Below are 21,951 nucleotides of genomic sequence, written 5' to 3'. Positions count from 1 at the left end.
GGTGGTGGTACACGTTGCCGTTGGTGAAACAGGAAGCGGAGTAGGGATTCCCCTTCCCAAGGTGCACCTGTACGCATGCGCCTTAAAGTCCTGTGAGGTTTGAGTTCACAGGGCTTTTCCAACATGGCGGACGACATGGACATAAAAGATGTGAGTCAACGTTATTTATTTTTATTTCATTACATTTCCCCTACTTTACAACAATTTAAGGTATGGTTTAGCACTCGATCTCACATGTGAAACAGTTTGCTGTGCGCTTTTTTCCGTCAGACTGATAATATGGTTGTTATAATTTACCACCGCCGAAAGCGAATCGTCGCCGGGCCGATTCAATGCGTTACTCATAGCGGACGGTTGCGTGGGGTTTATCTTCGCGTATGCGTCCACGTCACCCACAGCTGTGACGAGTCTGGCCTGTGGTGAATAGCCCGTGCTTTTTCTGCATCAGCCATGAAGCAAAATCAGGGTTAGGGAAGAGTGATTCTCCAAAGATCCCTAAAGCTGATCTGTTCAACGTCGTCTAAAAAATTACGTCAGCTCAGACCGTAAAATTTGAAAAGTGAAAAATAATATATTATAAAAAAATTTAGTATGTAAATGAAATCTTCCCTTTGAGGTTTTACACATTTGATAATTCAATGGCCATCTTTTACTGGTAGCCAACCAGTCTACTGTTCGACAACGAGTATAAATATGGACTCCAAACACTTTCAAGCTAATTGGATTTATTCAAAAACACAGATATATGCCAATTTATCTGTTTCCACGATGCATGGAGGTAGCAGAGAACACACAATGCAGCATTTGTAAACCTGTTAACAGTTTAACTGATACAAAATTACTTGTAGATAATGTAAATCATGACAGCATTGCACACCACTAATTATGTTTACTAGGTGTACCGTACATGATAAATTCATGTCATATATATATTTATTTATTTTTTATGAGATGTAATTAAAATGATAGCATGAATCCCGGTATACTGCACATTTTATTATTGTTAAATATAGAGCTGACAATCAATGACAGGCATATTTTTAATCATTATGAGAGATATATCAAACACACATGATACATGTACTAGTGTATGTACACATATATTAGTAAATAACAGCCAGAAAACAAATATCAGCCAATACATAGACCCTCCAATACCCCTGTAAACTAATATTTCAAAATATCAGCATATACCCCTGTAAACACATTATTAAAGTAATGAGAGATCATCACAATCACTTTCATCATATCATGTCATATATGAATGTGAAGTTAGTCTTGAGTGATATCATGCAAATTTCTATAAAAGGAATAAAATTAAAATTAACGAAATAGGATTTACAATTTTGGTACTTCAAAAATAAATGCCCATATTCAGACAAATGATTTGCATTGAATAGATAACATTATAGAATCAAATGGAAATAGTTTGGAATTTAGTTTGAAATGTAAGGGACCGTCTCAGATTGTCGAAGAAGTTCAAAAAGCGAAATTTATTCGTTTAGGGGGGGAGGGGGTTTGACCTCCATTCAATTAGTGAACTTCACTTTCGCACTTTTATTTTGTGATCACAAGTTTTCGTGGGTTTATTTTAAATTAAAGAAAAACTGCACACTCGTGCCAACAAATTTGTCACTGTTTCCATCTCGTTTGTGCCCAAAACACAATTTATACCGATAGGAACATTGTATCCTAAACATTTCATTCATCAAATTATACAAAGACAAAAGTATCATTTGTTTTTAAATGTGCTATTTATAAGCGTCTGCTCTAACCACTAGATGTCTATATTCTCACTTGTTATGCACCTGGTCATAGTCGTTTTGAATATGATTGAACATGCCTGGGCCCCCTTGTCAAAGTTTCTCGCTTATTTACCGCCCCTACCCAGTGCAAATTGCATGTTCACAAAGACAAAGAACAGCACAAGAGATGCAAAAAGGGAAAGTAAAATAAAATGAAATTTTTATGCGGTAAAATGCCCTGTTAGTACTCAAATCTGATCGATTACTTTAATTGTAATAAATGTGGCGAGGGATATACGTCTTTAGTAGCTATAACAAAATGCAACATTGTACTCTCAGGCAGACATGAACATTTCGCACTTTTGAAGTTTCGTTTAGGGGGAGGGAGGAGGGGGTTTTGATCTAAACGAAGAAATTTCGTTTCTTGAACTTCTGCGACAATCTGAGACGGTCCCTAAGTTCCTTTAAATTCTGGCAAACTGTGGACTATATTTTAATGCAACAGTTTTGAACTGCTACCCTTTTTGCACAATTCTGATGGTTACAGCCAGTTTTGGAAGAGTCCCATGTATCAAAGCATTGGAAGTTAAAAAACAAGGTTACTGTGTTTGACAGTCCAGGATAAAGATTTTTCTCTAATTTTACATCGTGGAAGGATGGACCCGGGTCAGTTATTTTATGAACTTTTATTTTGAATAGCACCGAATAAAAGATTGAATTTTACATGATTTTTTCTTCAGTGATTTTTTTTTTCCATTGAACAAGGAGAGTTATAAGCTGTATGCAAAAATTTAAAACAATTCCTTCCCCCAAATAATCTACTAATAGTGGCTAGTAAAGAGTTGAAATGTGAGGAGTAAAATGGACAGTGTCTGTCATTATCATATTTTGCTTGACATTGCATCTAGTGTAGTGCATATTTCTCAGTAAATCATTCTTCAGGTTGGCAGTGGTTGGAACAGTAGCAATCAGTCAGCCATCATAGGCAGCTGTTACATCATATCACGGCATAATTATTTGCTATGCAAATTTTTGTTGCAGCTGATCACTGCAAAGTCTGAGGTCATGCATTACAGTCTGATAACAAAGAGTTTTTCCATTCAGTGCATGAGATATTAAAAAATAGGTATTTCAATTGTTTTTCCCACTGTTTGAAATAATACATGCTGTGCATCCGTACGTATTACTTACTTCGAGAAACACTGTGACAAGATCTGTGATGTCAATGAGTCAAAGTGATGGCCCAATTATTTTGTTCCAATACAGCTACGATTGCAGTTTGAAAAAATTCCCTTCATCAAAGAAAAATCGATAATCCAATATGGTCTCTGTGGTTTTTGTACCTCAATAGTCCTAACAAAATTAGGAAAATTAGGTTTTGAAGTCATGCACATTTTGCTTGTCAAGATTGTGTTAATTTATTAATGACAATGCATAAGGTTTGTTTTTGTTATTCTAAAATGTTTTATTTTGATATCAGTTGCCCTCTCAATGATGCAATATTTTTGCTAAAACATTTATGTGTGACCCAGTGTGTTTATAACAAATCTTGATGCAATTCTGCTACTCTACAGCAAAATACTGAACAATGAAAATTTGAAGTCCAAAGTATAATGCATATATGCCGTGATCTTTATCACACCATTGATGACTATTACATGTACCTACTATGGATAGTATGGTGGTGAACAATGGCCATATCATAAACTCTGAAGAGCATTCCTTTGCCCACACTTCTGCTGTAACATCTAAATATACACTATTTCCAGCATCAATCAATTTGAACAAAACAAGTACATGTGAATAGAAATTATTTTCTGTGTACATACTCAGTAATACACTCGTGGCCACTTTAGTGTTGATCAAGCCTACCTGATATAGACAGAAATTCTGCTTGTATAAAGACAAAACAGACCTTGCCAAAAATGAGAGCTAAGGATTGGCGCCCTGTGTTGAAAATTGAGACACAAGATACCACTTACATTCATTAAAGCCTCTATGCGATAATTAATTTATTGAGGCAACACACTTTTATGAGCTCACTACTATAGCATCAAGTAAAATTGTATGTCCCATGCAGACAGTGTCTCTAGTTAAATTGAAATAAACAAGACTTGTACATGGACCAGTGCATGGTAATGTTGCATTGAATCTCAATCTTGAACACAGGGTGATCAAGACTAAAGTGGCCATGAGTGTATAAGGTTATTCACAAAATTCCAGGATTTATAGGGAATTTAAGGTCAGTGTTTACACTCGCATGTTCATCACACACATTTTCTTCTAAAGTACGTACAAAATGTGTTGATAAGCCAGACATAATAGTTGCCGACTCATTTAATTACTGGTTGGAAAAACATTGAAATCTTTTGGGTCTTCGGAAAGACATGCATCTCTCAATTTCACACTGCAGAAAATATGGACTAGTAAAACCACGATTTAGAAGTTTTCAAGAAATTGTTGTTTATTGATATGTAGCTGTAGTGCGTATAAAAAGAGATTTTTTACAAGTAAAAACGTTGTGTTACTATTTAACCCTTTTCCTGCCAAGTCCATATTTCACCACCAGGTCAAGATGGTTAAAATTAATGAAACACAACATATTCAATATGATGTATTTTAACATAATACTGTACATTTGAAGGCTGTTGAAAACATAATACTGTAAAATTGATTTTTTTTGGACAAAATATGCTATAACATACTACGCCAAGTGGGTGAAAATACGTCATGTTTTGGATCAATACCGCTTTTTACTGACTTGGCTGATGGGGAAGTGATACAGTTATTACTGTCTGGCAGGAAAAGGGGTATTGCAGTGACTTGTTCAATTTATGTGTGTGGTCAACTTGTGTGTGTCTGCAGTCAATTGCCTTATTGTTTACGTCACGAGCAGACTGGGAACATGTTCAGCGCATCCGCTAAGCACACAGAACGAAATTTCAACCCGCACTGGGCAGTGCACACGGTAGAAATTTTACGTCAGCAGCATAATTTCACTCAAATTCACCAGTTTTGGACTGACCATGATTTACTTTGTGAAGTACTGAATGTTAAAAAGTATATATGTTTGTAAAAAATGTAAAATATTCTCTTCTTTTTCCTCATGTTGACGTGAAGGTGTCTTGAGGTCAAAGGTCAAATAGTGTCCAATAACACCTAACGTTATGATTGGACTCCGCGTCCTCTGATACCGAAACTTACTGTATGACGAAACTCCATAGGTTACAGACGTAGGTGTATAATAATATGTGTTATTACTTTATGAAATTCCCTAACCTCTTTCAATGAAATGTCTTCATATTTGGTTACAGAGCATGACAGATCTTGCCCTGGAGCATCCTATAGAGGGCGACATTACAGTACCTGGGGCACCTGATGAGGAGGGTGATGAATTGTCTACATTAGATGAACCTGTTACAGTTACAATTGTAAGTGCAAACAAAACATACAGATTTACATAATAACTTGACAACAGTTAAAAACACCTTTTGATTGACTTTGTGTGAATGCTCACAGAAATATCCTGAAAAATTTCAAATCAAAAATTAAAGGGACAAAGTCATGATCGTTTTGAAATAATATTTTTATATGTATTTTTATTTCATGCTGGAAGTTATCATGAACATCTATGGCTATCTTCAGTAACTTGCAGTGGGTTTAATACTTTTTTCATGTTAGTAATAAAGGATCAATGAAGTAGGATTTTTGAATTTTAGCAGAATAATAGAAAGTCTGTCAATGTTATGGAGGTATTCAATATCAGTATTCCTATTTGAAATACCTAGTGTGAACTCTTTTCAGTGATTTTCAGAGTTATTCGAACAATCAGGATTTAGACTCCATTTTGTTTTGTTCTTTTCCTTATTGCAGAAAAGAGATTTAAAAGCAGTTGGAATCAAGTTCTTTCATGTGCTTTGGCCAAGACAAAGCAAAACATTACTAAGAGAATGTAAGGGCATAGATATGCTATGGCATGGGCGGTTGATACAATCATGGTTATTTAGGGACCGTCTCAGATTGTCGCAGAAGTTCAAGAAACGAAATTTCTTCGTTTAGATCAAAACCCCCTCCCCCTCCCCCTAAACGAAACTTCAAAAGTGCGAAATGTTCATGTCTGCCTGAGAGTACAATGTTGAATTTTGCTATAGCTACTAAAGACATATTCCCCTTGCCACATTACAATTAAAGTAAACGATCAGATTTGAGTACTAACAGGGCATTTTACCGCATAAAAGTTTCATTTTATTTTACTTTCCCTTTTTGCATCTCTTGTGCTGTTCTTTGTCTTTGTGAACACGCAATTTGTACTTGGTAGGGGCGGTAAATAAGCGAAAAACTTTGACAAGGGGGCCAAGGCATGTTCAATGATATTAAAACGACTATGACCAGGTGCATAACAAGTGGGAATAAAGACATCTAGTGGTTAGAGCAGACGCTTATAAATAGCACATTTTTAAAAAAATGATACTTTTTGTCTTTGTATAATTTGATGAATGGAATGTTTAGGATACAATGTTCCTATCGGTAAATTGTGTTTGGGGCACAAACGAGAGGGAAACAGTTATAAATTTGTTGGCACGAGTGTGCAGTTTTTCTTTAATTTAAGATAAACACACGAAAACTTGTGATCACAAAATAAAAGTGCGAAAGTGAAGTTCACTAATTGAATGGAGGTCAAACCCCCTCCCCCCTAAACGAATAAATTTCGCTTTTTGAACTTCTGCGACAATCTGAGACGGTCCCTTAGTCTAGTCAAGATATGGACACACTGTAAAGTCTTGACTAATGATGACATTATTTTAGGTGTTGTGTAGTGAGCTTTATTTAACATTGGTTCCATCTTAAATCATAGACCATTGAGAAAGCTTTGCTTGTAATGCAGCTCTTGTTCAACGCTGCCAAATGAATAACTGTGGAGAACTCACAATGGAATATTTTTTACCTTTATGTATAACTATGTTCGTGTTTGGATGTGTGTTGCAGTATTTTTCAGGGCATTTCATCATCATCACAGAGGGTTATATGCCCATCAGAAGATACTTTTTAGTGTGTTTTGTAATTTTTTCCCGTTCATCTATTTTCCTTAATTGTGATTTTGAAATACAGTATAAAATGCGTTACAATACACAGACTTCAAAATAAAGTGCTTGGCTTCTTCCCAAGTCTCTTCTGAGAATTCATCTGGTTCTCTGTCATCAGTAATTTGATAGGTTTTAAACAGAGAACAAAATATAACATGGTATTTGCCTGCATAAGAACATGAATCCAATATTGTTAGTTTTCTCGTTAGTGTGACTGTTCAATGACCATTGTTCATTTCACTTCTTTTCAGGGGATCTTTGGGGTCCACTTGTATTGTGTATTTTACTAGGAATGTAAGTATTATCAATTGATGCTTTGTCTCCCATTAGTTACAGACTTACCGTTCACATTTACAAGGCTGAATTAACTGCAGAGTATATTCAATGTACATGTGCCTTCCAAAAGTTCTGTTTGATTTGGTACATGATCTGTTCAATGATCATCAACAGCCTGAATGTGAATGCTCGCGTTTGTAATATCATTATCACATAAGTCATTGGCTCCGGCTTTTAACTCTATATTATTTGTCATATTCTTTGAGACATGAGATGAAAAGAGACTTTTCACAAAATTCACCATATTATATGTTCATTTACAAAAATAAATATGCCTACAAAGCCAATGAGGACTTGCTCTCTAAGTAACAACATTGGCAGTTGATACAATCATGGTCATTTAGTCTAGACAAGATATGGACCAACTGTTAATGGTCAAAGGTAAATTGAATTTTTCACCTGATTTGCCCTCAAAGGGAAGTACATTTTATGTTATGAAGCAAGTTGTTGTGAACATGTTTGCTTTAAGTGTGGCTGTATTGGGTGTAGACTCTCACACAGCCCATCATTGACTTAGCAATGTGGCTAGCTAGTGCCCTGGTTTTGAGCTGAGTATTGCTCGGCTCAGTGCACTGGACATTTGTCTACAGGGCTAGCCTAACCAAACCATGTCGGTAACGGATTAGCAGCTGTGCAGTGAACCAAGGGCTGTGAAGGAGTGTATATTGGGTCCTAAATCTGGCTGGCTACAGTCTGTTCTCTGAAAGTTACAAGTCTGTTCCTGAACTTGATCCCAATTGCTATCTTTTCACACAGGATGTTACAGGGTTCATCAGCAAATGACACAGATGATGGTGGTCCACAGTTTGCAGAAGTTTTTGTCATTGTCACAGGGGGCGCTGTCATTGTTACGCTAAATTCACAACTCTTAGGAGGAACGATGTAAGTGATACTTGTAGGTAGTTTTCTTATAAAGGGGAATGTATATTTGTAAAGATGAATACAAGGGTAAGCTTTGAGTGTCGCAAAAGTTACACCTGTACGCATTTTGCATTTTGAGATGGAATTTCTTTCAGTATTTCTTTCAGTATCCTTATGTGTGGAATTTCTTTCAGTATCCTTATAATAAACTGAATGCTCTGGTCTCTGGCATGTTTTTCTTGTAATTTCTGACCTGACATTTTAGAAATTTCCTATAGGGTATTTCCATGTCAAAAAAACTTACCTAAATTTTGCCAGTGACAGCTGTCCGGAAGTTATTTAACCCATTCAACACTATGGTTTGGCCCCAAACCACTGTTGTCAATGGAGACTGTGGACCTGTTTACAGGGAATAGGGGTGAACAGGTTAAATTATGCCACAGACACCTGTTACCAACTTTTTTCAACTCAATTGTACATGTATGTTGACTGGCATTTATTTATGTTGAGAACTTGAAACTCAATTGGTACAGACAGTGGATTTTTACAACTTAAAATATTGTTATGTAAGTCTGCCATGAAAATAGATGTTGCATAATATAAGGACATATTTTTAAACACTGCATCATCATTCTAAAAGTTGCTGCATCTTGTCTTGTTTCAGATCCTTTTTCCAGAGTGTCTGTGTGTTGGGTTATTGTATCCTGCCACTCAACCTAGCATCGATAATCTGTAGGGTAGTTTTACTGGCACACCAAACAACGGCATTATTTGTCATCAGATTTATCCTAGTATTTGCAGCTTTTGTTTGGTCAACTCTCGGTAAGAGAACTTCAAACAATATATGCCTTTCATTTCATTTGATGGGGAACAGTAACTCATGTTGTAGAACAGTAACTCATGTTGTAAGTTTGTTTCCAGGGAAAGCAGGCTTTGCAAAATTGTACCCGTGTTCTGTAAAAGCTGTACAAAATTTTACCTTTGTTTTGAAATGTGTGATTTTGATGTGATATGATACAGGATGGTTGATTTGGATATAGTTAAGTCTCTTTTTTACATCCATGGTATGTGTGCTTTTTGTAGTATACATCCAATATCATATGATTTTGAACATGAATTTTTGTCAGCAATTGCTGATAATCATATTCATGTCTGATATGCTTGTGAGCCTGTTTGCTTCCTTAAAAAATTACGCTTAAAGATCTAGTTTGCTGTTTGGAAGTTTTGTGTATGTTCTCAGCTCTGTTTGATACCTGCCAATTTCCCTGTTCGTTTCAGCTTCCATGGCGTTCCTTGGAGACAGCCAACCGGTCAACAGGAAATCACTGGCAGTGTATCCCATGTGTTTGTTTTACTTCATAATTGGATGGATGATCCTCTCACACACCCATTCCTAAGGAATAGCAGCACAGCAAGCCATAGCAGTATACAACTCAGATTTTTCTGACAGATTTAAATCTGAGGACTGACATTCCAGCGGATTACTCCTCTGTGTCATGTACATTTTAATGCATGTTTTGGGGTCTATAGAATGACGTTTTCCTTGTACGTATTGGAAAAGGACAGGAAAAGGACACAAAACTTTCAAACAGAAGTCGGGAGATATAGGGTAAAATATTCTAATGTTGGCATTGTCCTTTTTTTCATCAGTAAAATTTAATTTATGATAAAAATTGCTTTTCCTGTAGAGTTTTCAACATTCCTATACAGCTTTCCTTTTTAACATGGCTAAAAAAACCCACACTCATGGCCCTAAATACATGCTATTTGGATTTAATAGTCTATCACACAGTAAAATTATAGGATTCAGACTTATACACTGTACAGTAGACTGGAAGATCTGTTGCTCAGCAAAGCTGCACCCTTTCTTTAAGGAAGAGTACAGCCCCACCGTGAGCAACAGATTGTCCAGTCCAACTCAACAGCAAGCAGCAAAAACTGCTTCATCTACAGCAAAATGTTTTAAGACATCGGAATTACGATGAACTTCAAGTTTTGCAAGGGGTGCTGTCTTCATTTTGATAATACCAAATGTTTTAACTTTTCTTTTATAAAATAATTCTTCATGCAATCTTTTAACCTTGTATTTCAATGCAAATGCGTATGGATCAGCGTTAGGATTTCTCCACCATGCAGTACAGACTGAAAAATTCCGTTGGGCAGTTATTACACCCCAGGATCTCTCACCTCAAATCCAGAGTGCCCATCTTTCAGTCTATTTACTGAAAGGATGAAAGAAAGAAAATCTTTGCCATAGAGAATCACACTGCTAATACTTGAAATGTATGCCTAACAAATATTAAGGGGCAGATAGTACAGATGGCGTGACATTAGATTTTCTCAACTCTCACTCTTCCATGGGAGTGTCAAAGGTTGTTGAGATAGGCTGCAGATCCTAAACTGTACAGTCAATCTGCAGCCAGGCTGCACACAGATGCAAGCCTCTATTGCAGGACTAAGGTACAACCAAAGCCCCTATGCGATTGCTTTATGACACATAACATTCCTGGAAAACCTGATTGTAAATTTTGCAGCTTGAAAATCAGAAAATTTCTCATTTTTGTACAGTAATTATCCATAACCACAAACCCCTAGCCAACAGTCACTAAATCACGTTTTGGGACTCTATGTAAACATGTACAACATGCTTTCTTTGTGGTACACAAAGTGCCTGATATGAAATAGCTCCTAACAGTAACACATGTATTTAATACTTTCAGTAAAACAGTCGGGTAAAATTATCTTGTTACCGGTGAAAGAATACTCGTCATTTCTTGAATGACTTTGTCAAAATTAACACCTTTGTTTGGTCAAAATACCTGTCCACCAGGAAATTCATGTTTCATTAAGTGATTTTTAAGTTGTGTATGAATACTTTCTATAAGTACTACAAAGAATAAGTTCTTTTCACGTATGTTTTTATCTACATTTCTGAATTGGTCGCCGCATATCATACACCAGCCTCAGCTTTCTGTCTTACTAAAGTAAACTTTTCACTCAAGTATTTATGAAATTTCTATTTCTTGGTATTGGATTCCCATCACTATTTGTAAATATCCAAATTTTTTTTTTTTCATGGGGTGCTATTTTGAGCCAGTATTTCAATGGAGTTCAGATTGGATGCCTTTCAAGTCAGGATGGTTGCATTACTTTGCCACTAGGTGGCGCCTTTGCATATTATTGGACGCTGTTGATTTCTGCATGAATTCGTCAAGCCACTTGATGACTTCTTTTGAGAGTTCACAGAACATTTTCACATATGGCATGGAAAGATGGGCAACGCTCACACAATCGGGTCAGGTTTGACATTGGGCTGTACATTCATGTTGAGAAAAAAAATTGGGTTGTGCCACTAAATGTCAATCAAGCAATATGAAGAAGTACTGCCTTGTGGCAAAATAGTGCATTCTTTAATAGTAGTCTAAAAGTGTCCCTTTGTTGAATGATTGAGGTTCAAATTTTAATAGAGACCCTCCTAGCCTCCCAGGCACACAGGAGTGTCCCTACCTCTGTTGAATGGAATCAACCAGCAATCATGGGAGAGTTTCTATAAATTGTAATTTGTAGTATAATTATTGCTTGCCATATACATGACATATAATTTAAACAACTACTTATTGATATAGTTTAGGAGGTTAAATTTTTTTATAAATGTCAAAGGAGTTTCATTTTGTCCACAAAAGGGGAAGGGAGGTTTTTTCCTGTAATTGCCTAGAAATTTTTATGGGTGAAAAGTTCAAATGAAATTTGACTCGAAGAGATTTATTGATTGTACCAGTCTTCTGGTAAGGTGCAATTTTCCCCCAAATCATTCAACTGGAACCAGCTTTCCGGTACAGCTGTTCTTTCACTTATGACTTTACACCTTTGTATTGGGCAAGATATTACAATAAGCTCAATAAAGGCACATGATGATTTAGACTTCAACTCTGGACACGCGTGATTTTTCAAGTATTTGATTTTTCTGTTTTTAAGGTACATGTGTGATTGTGACAATGCTTTTCAGACTCGAGAGGGAGCTGGTTCATGCAACTGTCAGTTGTGCATCAACAGTTATCTCTTCTTTAGTCATATCTATGGATTGATACCGGATTTTTCTGAGAGTACGCCCACTCGAAAAACCGCCCATGGGCGGTTATTTGGGGGGTGGGCCGTTATTAAGAATTTTAAATTTCATCTCAACCTTTGTCTACGGCATTTCAACTTGACTCCCCTTGAAAAAAATTACCTACGCAAAGGTCAAAAAGTTTTATATAGCGTACAAAATAAAATAAGTTACACTTCTAAGATGATTACTTCGGCGATATATGTCCGTATCCCCCTATTTACGCTACTAAAATGCAGGTGGAATGATCCAGAAGAACGCAAAGTCAACGTTAGAGTTTGCCACACAATGCCGACAATGATTGACAGATGAAGCAGGAGCCAGGAATTTTCCATTCTGCACGATGGGGATCATGAAATAAATAAAATGACTATCATAAAAAATAACTCTGTTTCATTATTTTTTTATTTAATGTACATCATTACTTTTCAAGTTTTTTTCGCTTTGATACAAAAATCTGATGATTTTCTTCGCGTAAATTTGTTGCATTCACAAACGTAACAGTAGTAGTAATCCCTAGTAGAAATGGTATGATCCACAATTGTTTACGATTATTGACCCCTTTGCGTGCAACGAATGTGAAACACTGTATCTATTTTCACACGTTCGACTACTTTGATTAACTTGTCACACTTACAAACTAGGTCAACCTCAGAACACGTGCACACGTCAAAATCTGATCGATGATTTTCTTCGCTTAAATCTGAATGCGTTCGACAAACCATGGAGGTAGTAGAGAAGGAGTCACAACTGAGATAATTACGTTTATTACTATCGTGCACCATTGTTTAACACCCCTTTCCCGCCATCTGCGTTGCCGACGGTACCTTCGCAACCGAACCGAGTGAAATTAACCTGGGTTTGCTCATGCGACTTAGTTTCTCCACAGTGTCATAACGCATGCGCAAAGACTGTATTTGCGTAGCTTGGGTCAAGTGCGTCATGATAGTGTGAGAACCGACACGTTCCGTCCACGAAAAGTGAAGTTACAAGGAATATAAGTTTTTCATTCTCAAAATCTTGGTAATTTTAACGTCGTTTTTTATATACTTTACATTCGATCGCAGGAACCTTTCCTTGTTAGAATGAAAGTTCTGATCACGAACTTTTCAATCATGTACTGAGTATGGTGCAGCGGACTGCAGCACTGCCGTGAGCGTGGGTTAAACTTGTAGCGTTTCCCGGGTGTTTAATGACGCGACGCGACGCCAGCGACGCCATAGGCGACGCTGCGACGCTTTGTTTCAATGCATCGTACGTGTTGTTTTTATATCGCGACCATTCATTAAAGTCATGGACGTAGCAGTTAAAAGCTATGCTTTCTTATTTAACCTTAAATATCATTAATGCAAGTACAACATGATAAAACACGGCAAGAACCAAGAACTGGATTTGGAAAAAGTTGGCGTGTTAACAATGCTGCTCTACGATGTATGGCTTTTTTTTTGTAATCGCAAGCTATCATCAACTCAGTCTCCGCGCCTTTGCAGATACAAAAGCTCCCTTCCTCAATTATCTGTTCCTCGACCTCTTTAACATCGTGTACATCAAAATCAGTGGAACGACTCGAACTTCCCGACGCGACGCTTGGACACGTGACGCCATGTTTGAAGATCTGTCAACTGCCGAGGGACGGCCGAAACACCCGAACAACCCCGAACGAACTTAATCTTGATAACTCCTTGATTGTTTAGATAATAATTGGCGGTAAATTTTTACCGAATTACGGCCCTGGGCCGTTATTTAGCTACAGGTGTGAAGCAGACAATGTAGCCATTTTCTGTTTAACGGCCCTGGGCGTACTCTCAGAAAAATCCGGTACCTACCCATTTTTGTCAGTAATCTTTTTCAAAAAGTGGAAAAATTTTGTGGGCATCTTCATGCCATAGATACCTAATATCTTGTACTGAAAGAATCCAATGGATTTTTTAATGCTACAAACGAACAGTTCACAGAATTGTTACACCTATAAAAAAATAGCCAATTGCAGGAATGTGCATGCATGTCATTTCCATAGCTTCCACCACAAGGTATGGGGTTCAGCTAGCTCTGGTGTTTTCGGACAGGATTTTTGCTAGTTTTGACTCTCATGTTTTGAACCCCGCCACCAACCAGCCTGTATAGGGCAGAAACTCCGTCCGAAAGCACCATAGCTATGGACCCACAGCTAGTGTTCAGCATGCCCTCTACGGGGATAGTTTGTTTTGATGTTACTCTAGATGCAATGTGATAGGAGTATACATGACCTGATAAAAGCCAACGCTACACAGCAAGCAAAGTACCGGCACGAGTAATTTTATAGGCCACAAGTGAAGCAAAACTGATAATTGATATTTTGCAGACTGGTTTATTTTCCAAAGAAAGACAGAATATAACATTCCAGTACAAACTGTTTCCATTTCAACCCCCTGGCCCAAGCACAGGTGTGCGCAGCATAGGATCAAAGTGCGAGGCTGAAGGCCGAACCTCGGTACTAGTGTAATGAGATTCAGCCTTCAGTCTCACACTTTGATCCCTGGGCCTTTGATCGACTATCCAAGCAACTCTGCATGCACCAGTGGGCCAAAGAACACCTCCCCCAAACCAGAAAAATAAGACTGTACTTGAACATGATGTCATTGCATTACTTTCCTGATATACCAATTGCCCTGAAGTATTGCTGAATAATGACAAGGTGATCAAAAGCTTCCGTTGGCATCCGTCATGTTTCAAGTCTAAAACAAGACACATAGAACTGATCAGGATTGTGGTTTGTTGCTGAATATGGCATCGCACAGGTCTCATAACATCACTGGGAGCTATGCAGCCATGTAATGTACACTCAGTGGGCTTACCCTAATCGAAGGAACAGAACGGAACGGAGCGGAAGGGAAGGCCATACAAAATGGAAATTTGTTTCCATTTTTTTTTTTGCGATGCGTGTATGACAGTATGGCGTACATTCAAGTTTGCTTGCGTATACTTTGCTTTAATAAAATTTTAAAACATCATAAACCTACTGCCCATCGACGACGTCAGTTATCATTGTGGATACACATAACAGCTCAAGTATTCTGGTTTCAAGATCTTTCATGCAACGATTCATTTCCATTCGATATTTTGTCACAAGTGGCATGTTCAGATCACTACTCAGAATCACAGGCACTGAAATTATTGCTGGGATTAGCAGTTGGGGGCAAAAAAACCATTAGGCAAGGCCAAGCCTTAGTGGGTTTAAAATCTTATACCACCACTGAGGCATGGCTTTCTTCTACTCCAGACCACTTATCCCAGCAGTGCTTAAGGTGCCGGTGTTGTGCTGTATCAATTTTAATGAATAAACTTTGTATGATACTTCTGTGGTCTAACCACTGATGTGTGATCACTTGTTACCATGACTAGGTGGGGGAATCCTTGTCTACAGGCAAGAACAACATGTCGCTTGGGTTAAATCCCACAATGCTGCTTTACCATGCCCGTTTATTGAATCTGATATTTTCTCATAAAAAATCACAATAATCCCAGCTGCTTGGCCCCAACCTAGGGAGGCTGGCAATGACTGGCCTCAAATACATAAAGCAGCCCTCTGCACGGCATTTCAGTTTGTACGAGTCAAGGAAATCGTGCAATATGTAAGTAACTGAAGTGCTATAGACCTGTTTTCCCAGCATATTTGTACAGAAGGGAAACCACACACACGTATCTGGGTAAAACTAAAAGACAAACCACTGTAGCATGTGACCAGACAGTTGTTGTTGAGTGTAAAACCACAGAAAGGAACAGGGCAATAATTTCTAGCCAGCAGATATTGTAATGCATGCAGAATTTTCACATATTCAGTATTTTGTTGAATACTTAGTTAACTGATAATGTGAATCAGCTGGCCAAACTAGAAAGGTTGATAAACTTTTGGCTTTCCATGGCCCTCCAATCTCAACATAGGTGCAGTCTGTTCTCACACACGGACAACAAAAATACAACCACACCATCTAAGAATACAAAACGAAGAACTTTCTTGGGACAATGACAGGCAAACACGTTGATAAACTACAAGCCAGTCAATGTTCACTCACAGAAAAGGAAGCGAGTACATGTTGACCTCAGGTAAATTTCACAGGTTGTATTACATATATTGGAGTTCAGCTGAAACACAAATTTGTAGAAATTCCCACGCTAGCCCCAAAGAGTTCAGAAATGCCATAAGTTTGAGAGAACACTGGCTGTATCTAAACTTTTTGGGTATTTGGATAGGTCACATGTACAGGAGAAATACTGACAACTTTAACATTTGATTGCTAAACCTCTTTGCCAACTTCAGACATCTCCTTCCCAAAGCACAATGTTAACGACTGGCTTTCAAGCAATCCAAAAACGGCTTCCAAGCAATCCAAAAACAAGAAAAACACCACTGCTATTACACTTTGACAACAAACAGCATTTTTATTAGTTCACTGAATGATGTCCAACATATTTCCATACATTGTTTTTTTTCTTTGCTGTGCAAAATATTTACTCATCAACGACCACAGTGGTCTTCTCTGATACATAGATACCATCCAAAAATTTACGGATATCCTTGTTTTTAACCTTCACTGACTGATGGATCAGGGCAGCTGTAAAGATAAAAAGGAAAAGAGGATTTGGTAAGTTATCGTCACATTCTATGACACGCCGAGTACTTGAGATGGCAAAACCATTCTGATATGTAAATCCCTGTCTACATCAAAAACAGACTCCACCACAGAAGATCAATTCAAGGGAGACTGACAAGACAAGCAAATGTTCTGAACTTGTTCAGTGACTACTGAAATACTTACATCCACATTTCATCTTTGTGACCAGCCTTTCAATCTTTTACATGATGGCTGCATTGGTATGGCTATGCCTGTATTGACAGGCAGAACCTCAATGACCAGTTTTGCAGGGACTGTATTACCAGGTAAATAAATTGTCAAGTTATGCACAGTCTTGAAAATTACAAATTTTCTATAATGACTGGTCATGCCATATGGATGCCCAGTCAATTCTATTGAGCTCTGAAATTGCATGCCATTGTGGCACTCAATTGACTACATAGTACATCTCTCTTACCGAAGGGTCTTAATACAGCTGGTCACCTGACCACATCTACTATTGTGGCTCTCCTCTTACCTGAATTTGATACTTGTTCAACATCGTTCCCTTCCAGGATGATCTCATCCTTCTGCTTTGTGGACATAGAGACTTTGACACCCTCTCGCATCCTGACATGGCGGATCACTTTCTCACCGAGGAAGTTCCTGATCTCAATAAGGGTGTTGTTTTCTTGAACGTTGCAGTTGATTGGGAAATGGGCATAGACAGACCTCATCTTGTAAAGGAAACCCTGCCAGATTACAAGACAGAAATGATTGCCTTCAAGATCGATGTTTCACACTAAGGACACACAACCTGTGGGCTTACAACACCATAAGTTGACCTTTGCAGACAAATGACTGTTGTCTTCAAAAATCATATTAACCCTTTTCCTGCCAGACAGTATTAAGACTATTACTTCCCCATCAGTCAAGTCAGTAAAAAGCGGTATTGAACCAAAATATGACGTATTTTCACCCGCTCGGCTTGGTATGTTATAGCATCTTTAGTCCAAAAAAATCAAGTTTACAGTATTTATGTTTTCAACAGCCTTCAAATGTACGGTATTATGTTAAAATACACCATATGGAATATGTTGTGTTTCATTAATTTTAACCATCTTGACCTGATGGTGAAATATGGACTTGGCAGGAAAAGGGTTAAAGGATTGTAAGTCCACCGATAGTCCAAGATCAATGCTTCATACTAAGGGCACCTATCGGTGGACTTAAAATCCTTTAATATGATTTTTGAAGACAAATGTCACAAAATCTCCCTGTTTGGAATCAAGAATAGACAATGTAACCGAATGGACATACGTATCCCTGACAACAGAATACACTTTGTTTTCCTGACCATCTGTGGAGTGGCCATGATTAAAATTTGTGGAACACTGGGATCATCACGAGTCAAACTCCTTACAGAAAATTGTTATTTATTTTAATACTCTCCAGATAAAACCCTTCATATGAGGAAGTTTGACGTTAAAGGGGCAATTCTCAATCCCTGGTTCTGGCACTAGTATTTGTTGACATTGAGTATTTACAGAGTGTTAGTCCTTTGTTTACCATTGAAATTGCTATCAAGTGAGTAAATTTGCTTTTGGGTAAAGTTGATAAATAATCTGCACCTTTAAACACAATCCCAACTGAAGCTGTAGAAAATTTAACATTCCTCACTCAGTGCAGTGAGCAAACCTTGTTCAGTAATTGATGGAAACGCCATGACATCTTTGCCTTCCAAAAACAAATATGGTGTCAACATATATCAGGTATGTAGGAGTATCTCAAACTATACACTCCGAGTTCCAAAACCGAGTCAGACTTGCAAGTCCGAGTACTCGGACTTGCATACTCCGAGTAACACTGCTTACTCGGACTTGTATACTCCGAGTACATGGCCTACTCGGACTTGAATACGCCGAGTAATACGTGTTCCTATAAATGCATATTTTGCCAAGCCGGACAAGAAACGATCTGTCGAAAAAAGTATTTTATTACTCACAGAGTTTACGGCTAGTGCGGATCGGTATGTCGAAAATCTGCTCTTTTAAAAAAAAAAATCATTTTCACGATGTCTTGTAATCTGTTGCGCAATGTATATTTAACCACGGTCCCTCCATAAGGAGAGACCGGGACTTTGATTTTACCCTCAGAAGAAAGCTGCTGCCACGGCCGGCAGCAAAGTTTTTGAAAGATGACTTAGACGTAACATTTGCAGTAAAAACCAATAAATTTCAGGCAAGTCCAGCCAGTTACTCAGTTCGACATCGCACAATCGTTCCATTAGCGAAATCAATGCATGACATCACAGGTCAAGTCAGGTCATTATTTACGACCAAGTGGTCACTCGCACTCGGTTCATACCATACACGAGTGCACTGCACTCATTTTATTTTGAAAAATTATTAGTTTAATTATTTTATCAAGACATAAATATGCCTAAAATGCTTGGGCAAGTCTATCATGGCCTCGCGCCTCACCACGCTACCAAACCACGGCCATGACATCACAGGTCAACAGGTCATTCAATTATGGTGTCCGTGTTCTAATAACTTGCCGCGCTGCATATCGGTGATCTTGAAACGTTTTTGTGCCCAATTCAAGTCATGTATCAAATCAGCATCTGATCCGGTAATGAAACGAAAAGACAAGACAAACTCATAATTTGCGTGACGGTAGCTACACTCGACGATGACTTGAGCGTGTTGTACAAGATACACAGATCGGATCAGGTCAAATGCACTGCAGTGTATACGCTGTTTGCAAATTTTTATCACAAGATAAAATATTTCCTGTGTTTTTTCCAGCATTGTTTTTTCTATAAGCAAGTGTAACTCGACGTATTCAAGTCCGAGTAGGTCATGTACTTGGAGTATACAAGTCCGAGTAAACAGTTTTACTCGGAGTATGTAAGTCCGAGTACTCGGACTTGTAAGTCCGACTCGGTTTTGGAACTCGGAGTATGCTGTTGAAGGCACTCTTACATACCTCCATATATTCATTAAGGTGTCTACTTCAGAATGCAATCCACTATGTATGATAAATGATCATTATGGTTCAGAAAGAACTGAACTTATTCAAACACATGTCACCTCCTTGTTAATTATTAGCTGCAACGGGCTGCGGACTGTACAACGGTTGCAGGACTTACCACAGTGACTCCTTTGATCATGTTCTCGATGTGACTGCACACTGTACGCACACATGCCAACTCCTTTCGGTTTCCAAACCACTTGTCCACTCTGACTCTCTTCTTGCCAACTTTCTTCAGCTCAATGTGCAAGTGGTTGAAGTTCCTGACTAGGGTGCCACGTGGTCCTGTGACGGTAACTGTCCGGCACTTGACTGAAATGTCAACTGTTACAAGGAGGAAAACGAAATTCATGAGTTATGCATTTTTCAGTTAAAATAAAAAACTGGTGAAAACTTGGTACAATAAGTTTGACACACATGGGAAAAGTTTGAAAACAGTTGGGAATGAGTATTTGATATGAGAAAGATGACAATACTAATGTTTAATTTCAGTATCACTGCAGATTGCTGACAGTGTGCCCGCCAACAAACATGTACCTCTGGAAATTTTGGGCCACCTTGAGGAATTGTGGAATATTCTTTGCCTCAACCTTATAATGTAAACCCCCTAAAAACTTTGTTTGGGTCACAGGCAATTTGTTTGCGTGGTGGTGTGTCATCACATTGGCTTAGAAGGCACACCACTTGCTGAAAGACTGCAGTGTCTGTCTCTACACAAACAATGGTTTTACAGTTTGTGTCTTCCAAGGTATTCCAAAATTTTGAGTTTGATCAGAATCGCTTCTCAGCATATATCTTGGTATTGTACCGTGCCTTTGAAACTTGATGGTAATTACAAATCATACAATCTGGTGTTCCTGCCAACACTTTGTTTCTCTGATTCGTGGAAAAACAACATGAACCTGCACGCAAAATCTTGCAGACATTGTTTGGCATGATAACACAGTCACCTTACTTTATGAGAACACCACCGATGACAAGTAACTACTTCTTCAAATTTCAGAACTGCACTCAGGGTAAAATGACCTGAGATGACCACTCACCGCCCTCTGGGATGGTAACCGTCCGACTTGACTGAATGGTCTTCATGGCTGAAACAAAACCAGCGTTGAATATATAGGATCTGTATATTTATGTTACTTTGGACGTGCATGTGCCCATCTTTACTAACTTATCTCGCTGGAGCTTACATCAGAATAGCAACTTTACTCATTCTAGTCTCTGTATGCTAGCAAGTCAGTGTCAACATCGATCTTTTGATAACCTCGATTAGTTTTACAATATTTTGTAAACGATTCACGACCGTTCCGCTGGTAAAAGGAAGTTTTTACAACTCACATAGTTGCATATATCCCAACGTTCCATGAATTTGTTGTTTACGAAATTGGGTTGCTATCATCCCATCTGAAAATGCTCATCTTCTCGAGAGTTCCCGTACAGGGGTTTCACCCAGCACGTTTTGTGGAGGGAACGTGGCCCGAGTCAAGATAACTGGACACAAACGAATAGCCTTTACATTGGATAATACACAAGCCTTATCGTAGATGGAAGTAGACATTTACAGAATTGCAATTCTCCATGCTGGCTTTCAAAAAGTCAACGCGACACCAAAGTCTCTCTCGAAGAGCTATCTCTTTTGAAAATATCTCGAACATAGATAGAACACAGCAGCGTTCATTGTGGGTTGCGGAGATTCTACCAACCGTCTACCCACTAATGTTGTGAAGTGTTGTTTACGTAGATGTTCTCAAATAAGCCCTTATTTTACCTCAACTTAGATTGTGAAAACACGTAAATCTCGTCTGCGAGACTAATACAACATCGTTCATTCGAATGACTTTAAAAATTGATATGGATGGGGAGAAAATCCGCCAGATTTTGGGCGATTTTTATTCGTCTTCATTATGCACTCGTACCTTCCGTCAAAGATGGCCGTACGAAAAGGCCTGTCGATGATTGCTGGGGCGAAAGGTTAAACAGGGGTCATTAAAGAGCCTCTATCTTATTGTACTTTTTTAACCAACAGAACTGAAATAACTGATTGGGTTGAATATTCAAGTGATAGTCTCAGTAAATTGCGTTTTTTTAGACGTATCAACTTCAATTGGTATTCATAGGAGTGAGCAAAAGCATTCAACATATGTAAAATAAAATAACCTTTCATTTTCTCGTAATTCTGGGGAGTGGTGTAA

General features: G+C 38.2%; 2 protein-coding genes across 2 annotated transcripts; one reads left to right on the top strand and one right to left on the bottom strand.

The window, feature by feature from the left end:
- Nucleotides 1–13: 13 nt before the first annotated feature.
- LOC139131088 (protein YIPF6-like) lies at nucleotides 14–11,953 on the top strand. The gene is made up of 7 exons (XM_070697039.1): nucleotides 14–150; nucleotides 5,060–5,176; nucleotides 5,619–5,697; nucleotides 7,081–7,123; nucleotides 7,922–8,047; nucleotides 8,691–8,848; nucleotides 9,305–11,953. The coding sequence occupies exons 1-7, from the start codon at nucleotides 124–126 to the stop codon at nucleotides 9,421–9,423; spliced, it is 669 nt and encodes a 222-aa protein (XP_070553140.1). The 5' UTR covers nucleotides 14–123; the 3' UTR covers nucleotides 9,424–11,953.
- Nucleotides 11,954–16,524: 4,571 nt separating this feature from the next.
- LOC139131090 (large ribosomal subunit protein uL6-like) lies at nucleotides 16,525–21,776 on the bottom strand. Its single transcript, XM_070697041.1, has 5 exons — nucleotides 21,676–21,776; nucleotides 20,803–20,850; nucleotides 19,878–20,083; nucleotides 17,262–17,475; nucleotides 16,525–16,723 (listed from the first exon to the last, which is right to left on the bottom strand). Exons 2-5 carry the CDS (start codon nucleotides 20,846–20,848, stop codon nucleotides 16,620–16,622), a joined length of 570 nt encoding a protein of 189 aa, XP_070553142.1. The 5' UTR covers nucleotides 20,849–20,850; nucleotides 21,676–21,776; the 3' UTR covers nucleotides 16,525–16,619.
- Between the last annotated feature and the right edge of the window lie 175 nt (nucleotides 21,777–21,951).

Source organism: Ptychodera flava, chromosome 4 (genome assembly GCF_041260155.1).
Source record: "Ptychodera flava strain L36383 chromosome 4, AS_Pfla_20210202, whole genome shotgun sequence".
In the NCBI taxonomy this organism is placed as follows: domain Eukaryota; kingdom Metazoa; phylum Hemichordata; class Enteropneusta; family Ptychoderidae; genus Ptychodera; species Ptychodera flava.
Note: the sequence above shows the minus strand (reverse complement) of the source record. Positions and strands in the feature narration are given on the sequence as shown.

What these genes read in the sequence shown, in the direction of transcription:
- LOC139131088 (XM_070697039.1), top strand. Translation starts at nt 124, where the DNA reads ATGGCGGACGACATGGACATAAAAGAT. An exon ending in AACCTGTTACAGTTACAATT is followed by an intron (nt 5,177 to 5,618) that starts GTAAGTGCAAAC and finishes TCCTTATTGCAG; the next exon opens with AAAAGAGATTTAAAAGCAGT. An exon ending in TTTTGTTTGGTCAACTCTCG is followed by an intron (nt 8,849 to 9,304) that starts GTAAGAGAACTT and finishes TGTTCGTTTCAG; the next exon opens with CTTCCATGGCGTTCCTTGGA.
- LOC139131090 (XM_070697041.1), bottom strand. Translation starts at nt 20,848, where the DNA reads ATGAAGACCATTCAGTCAAGTCGGACGGTTACCATCCCAGAGGGCG. An exon ending in GGTTACCATCCCAGAGGGCG is followed by an intron (nt 20,084 to 20,802) that starts GTGAGTGGTCAT and finishes TCCTTGTAACAG; the next exon opens with TTGACATTTCAGTCAAGTGC. An exon ending in TGAACAAGTATCAAATTCAG is followed by an intron (nt 16,724 to 17,261) that starts GTAAGAGGAGAG and finishes TTATCTTTACAG; the next exon opens with CTGCCCTGATCCATCAGTCA.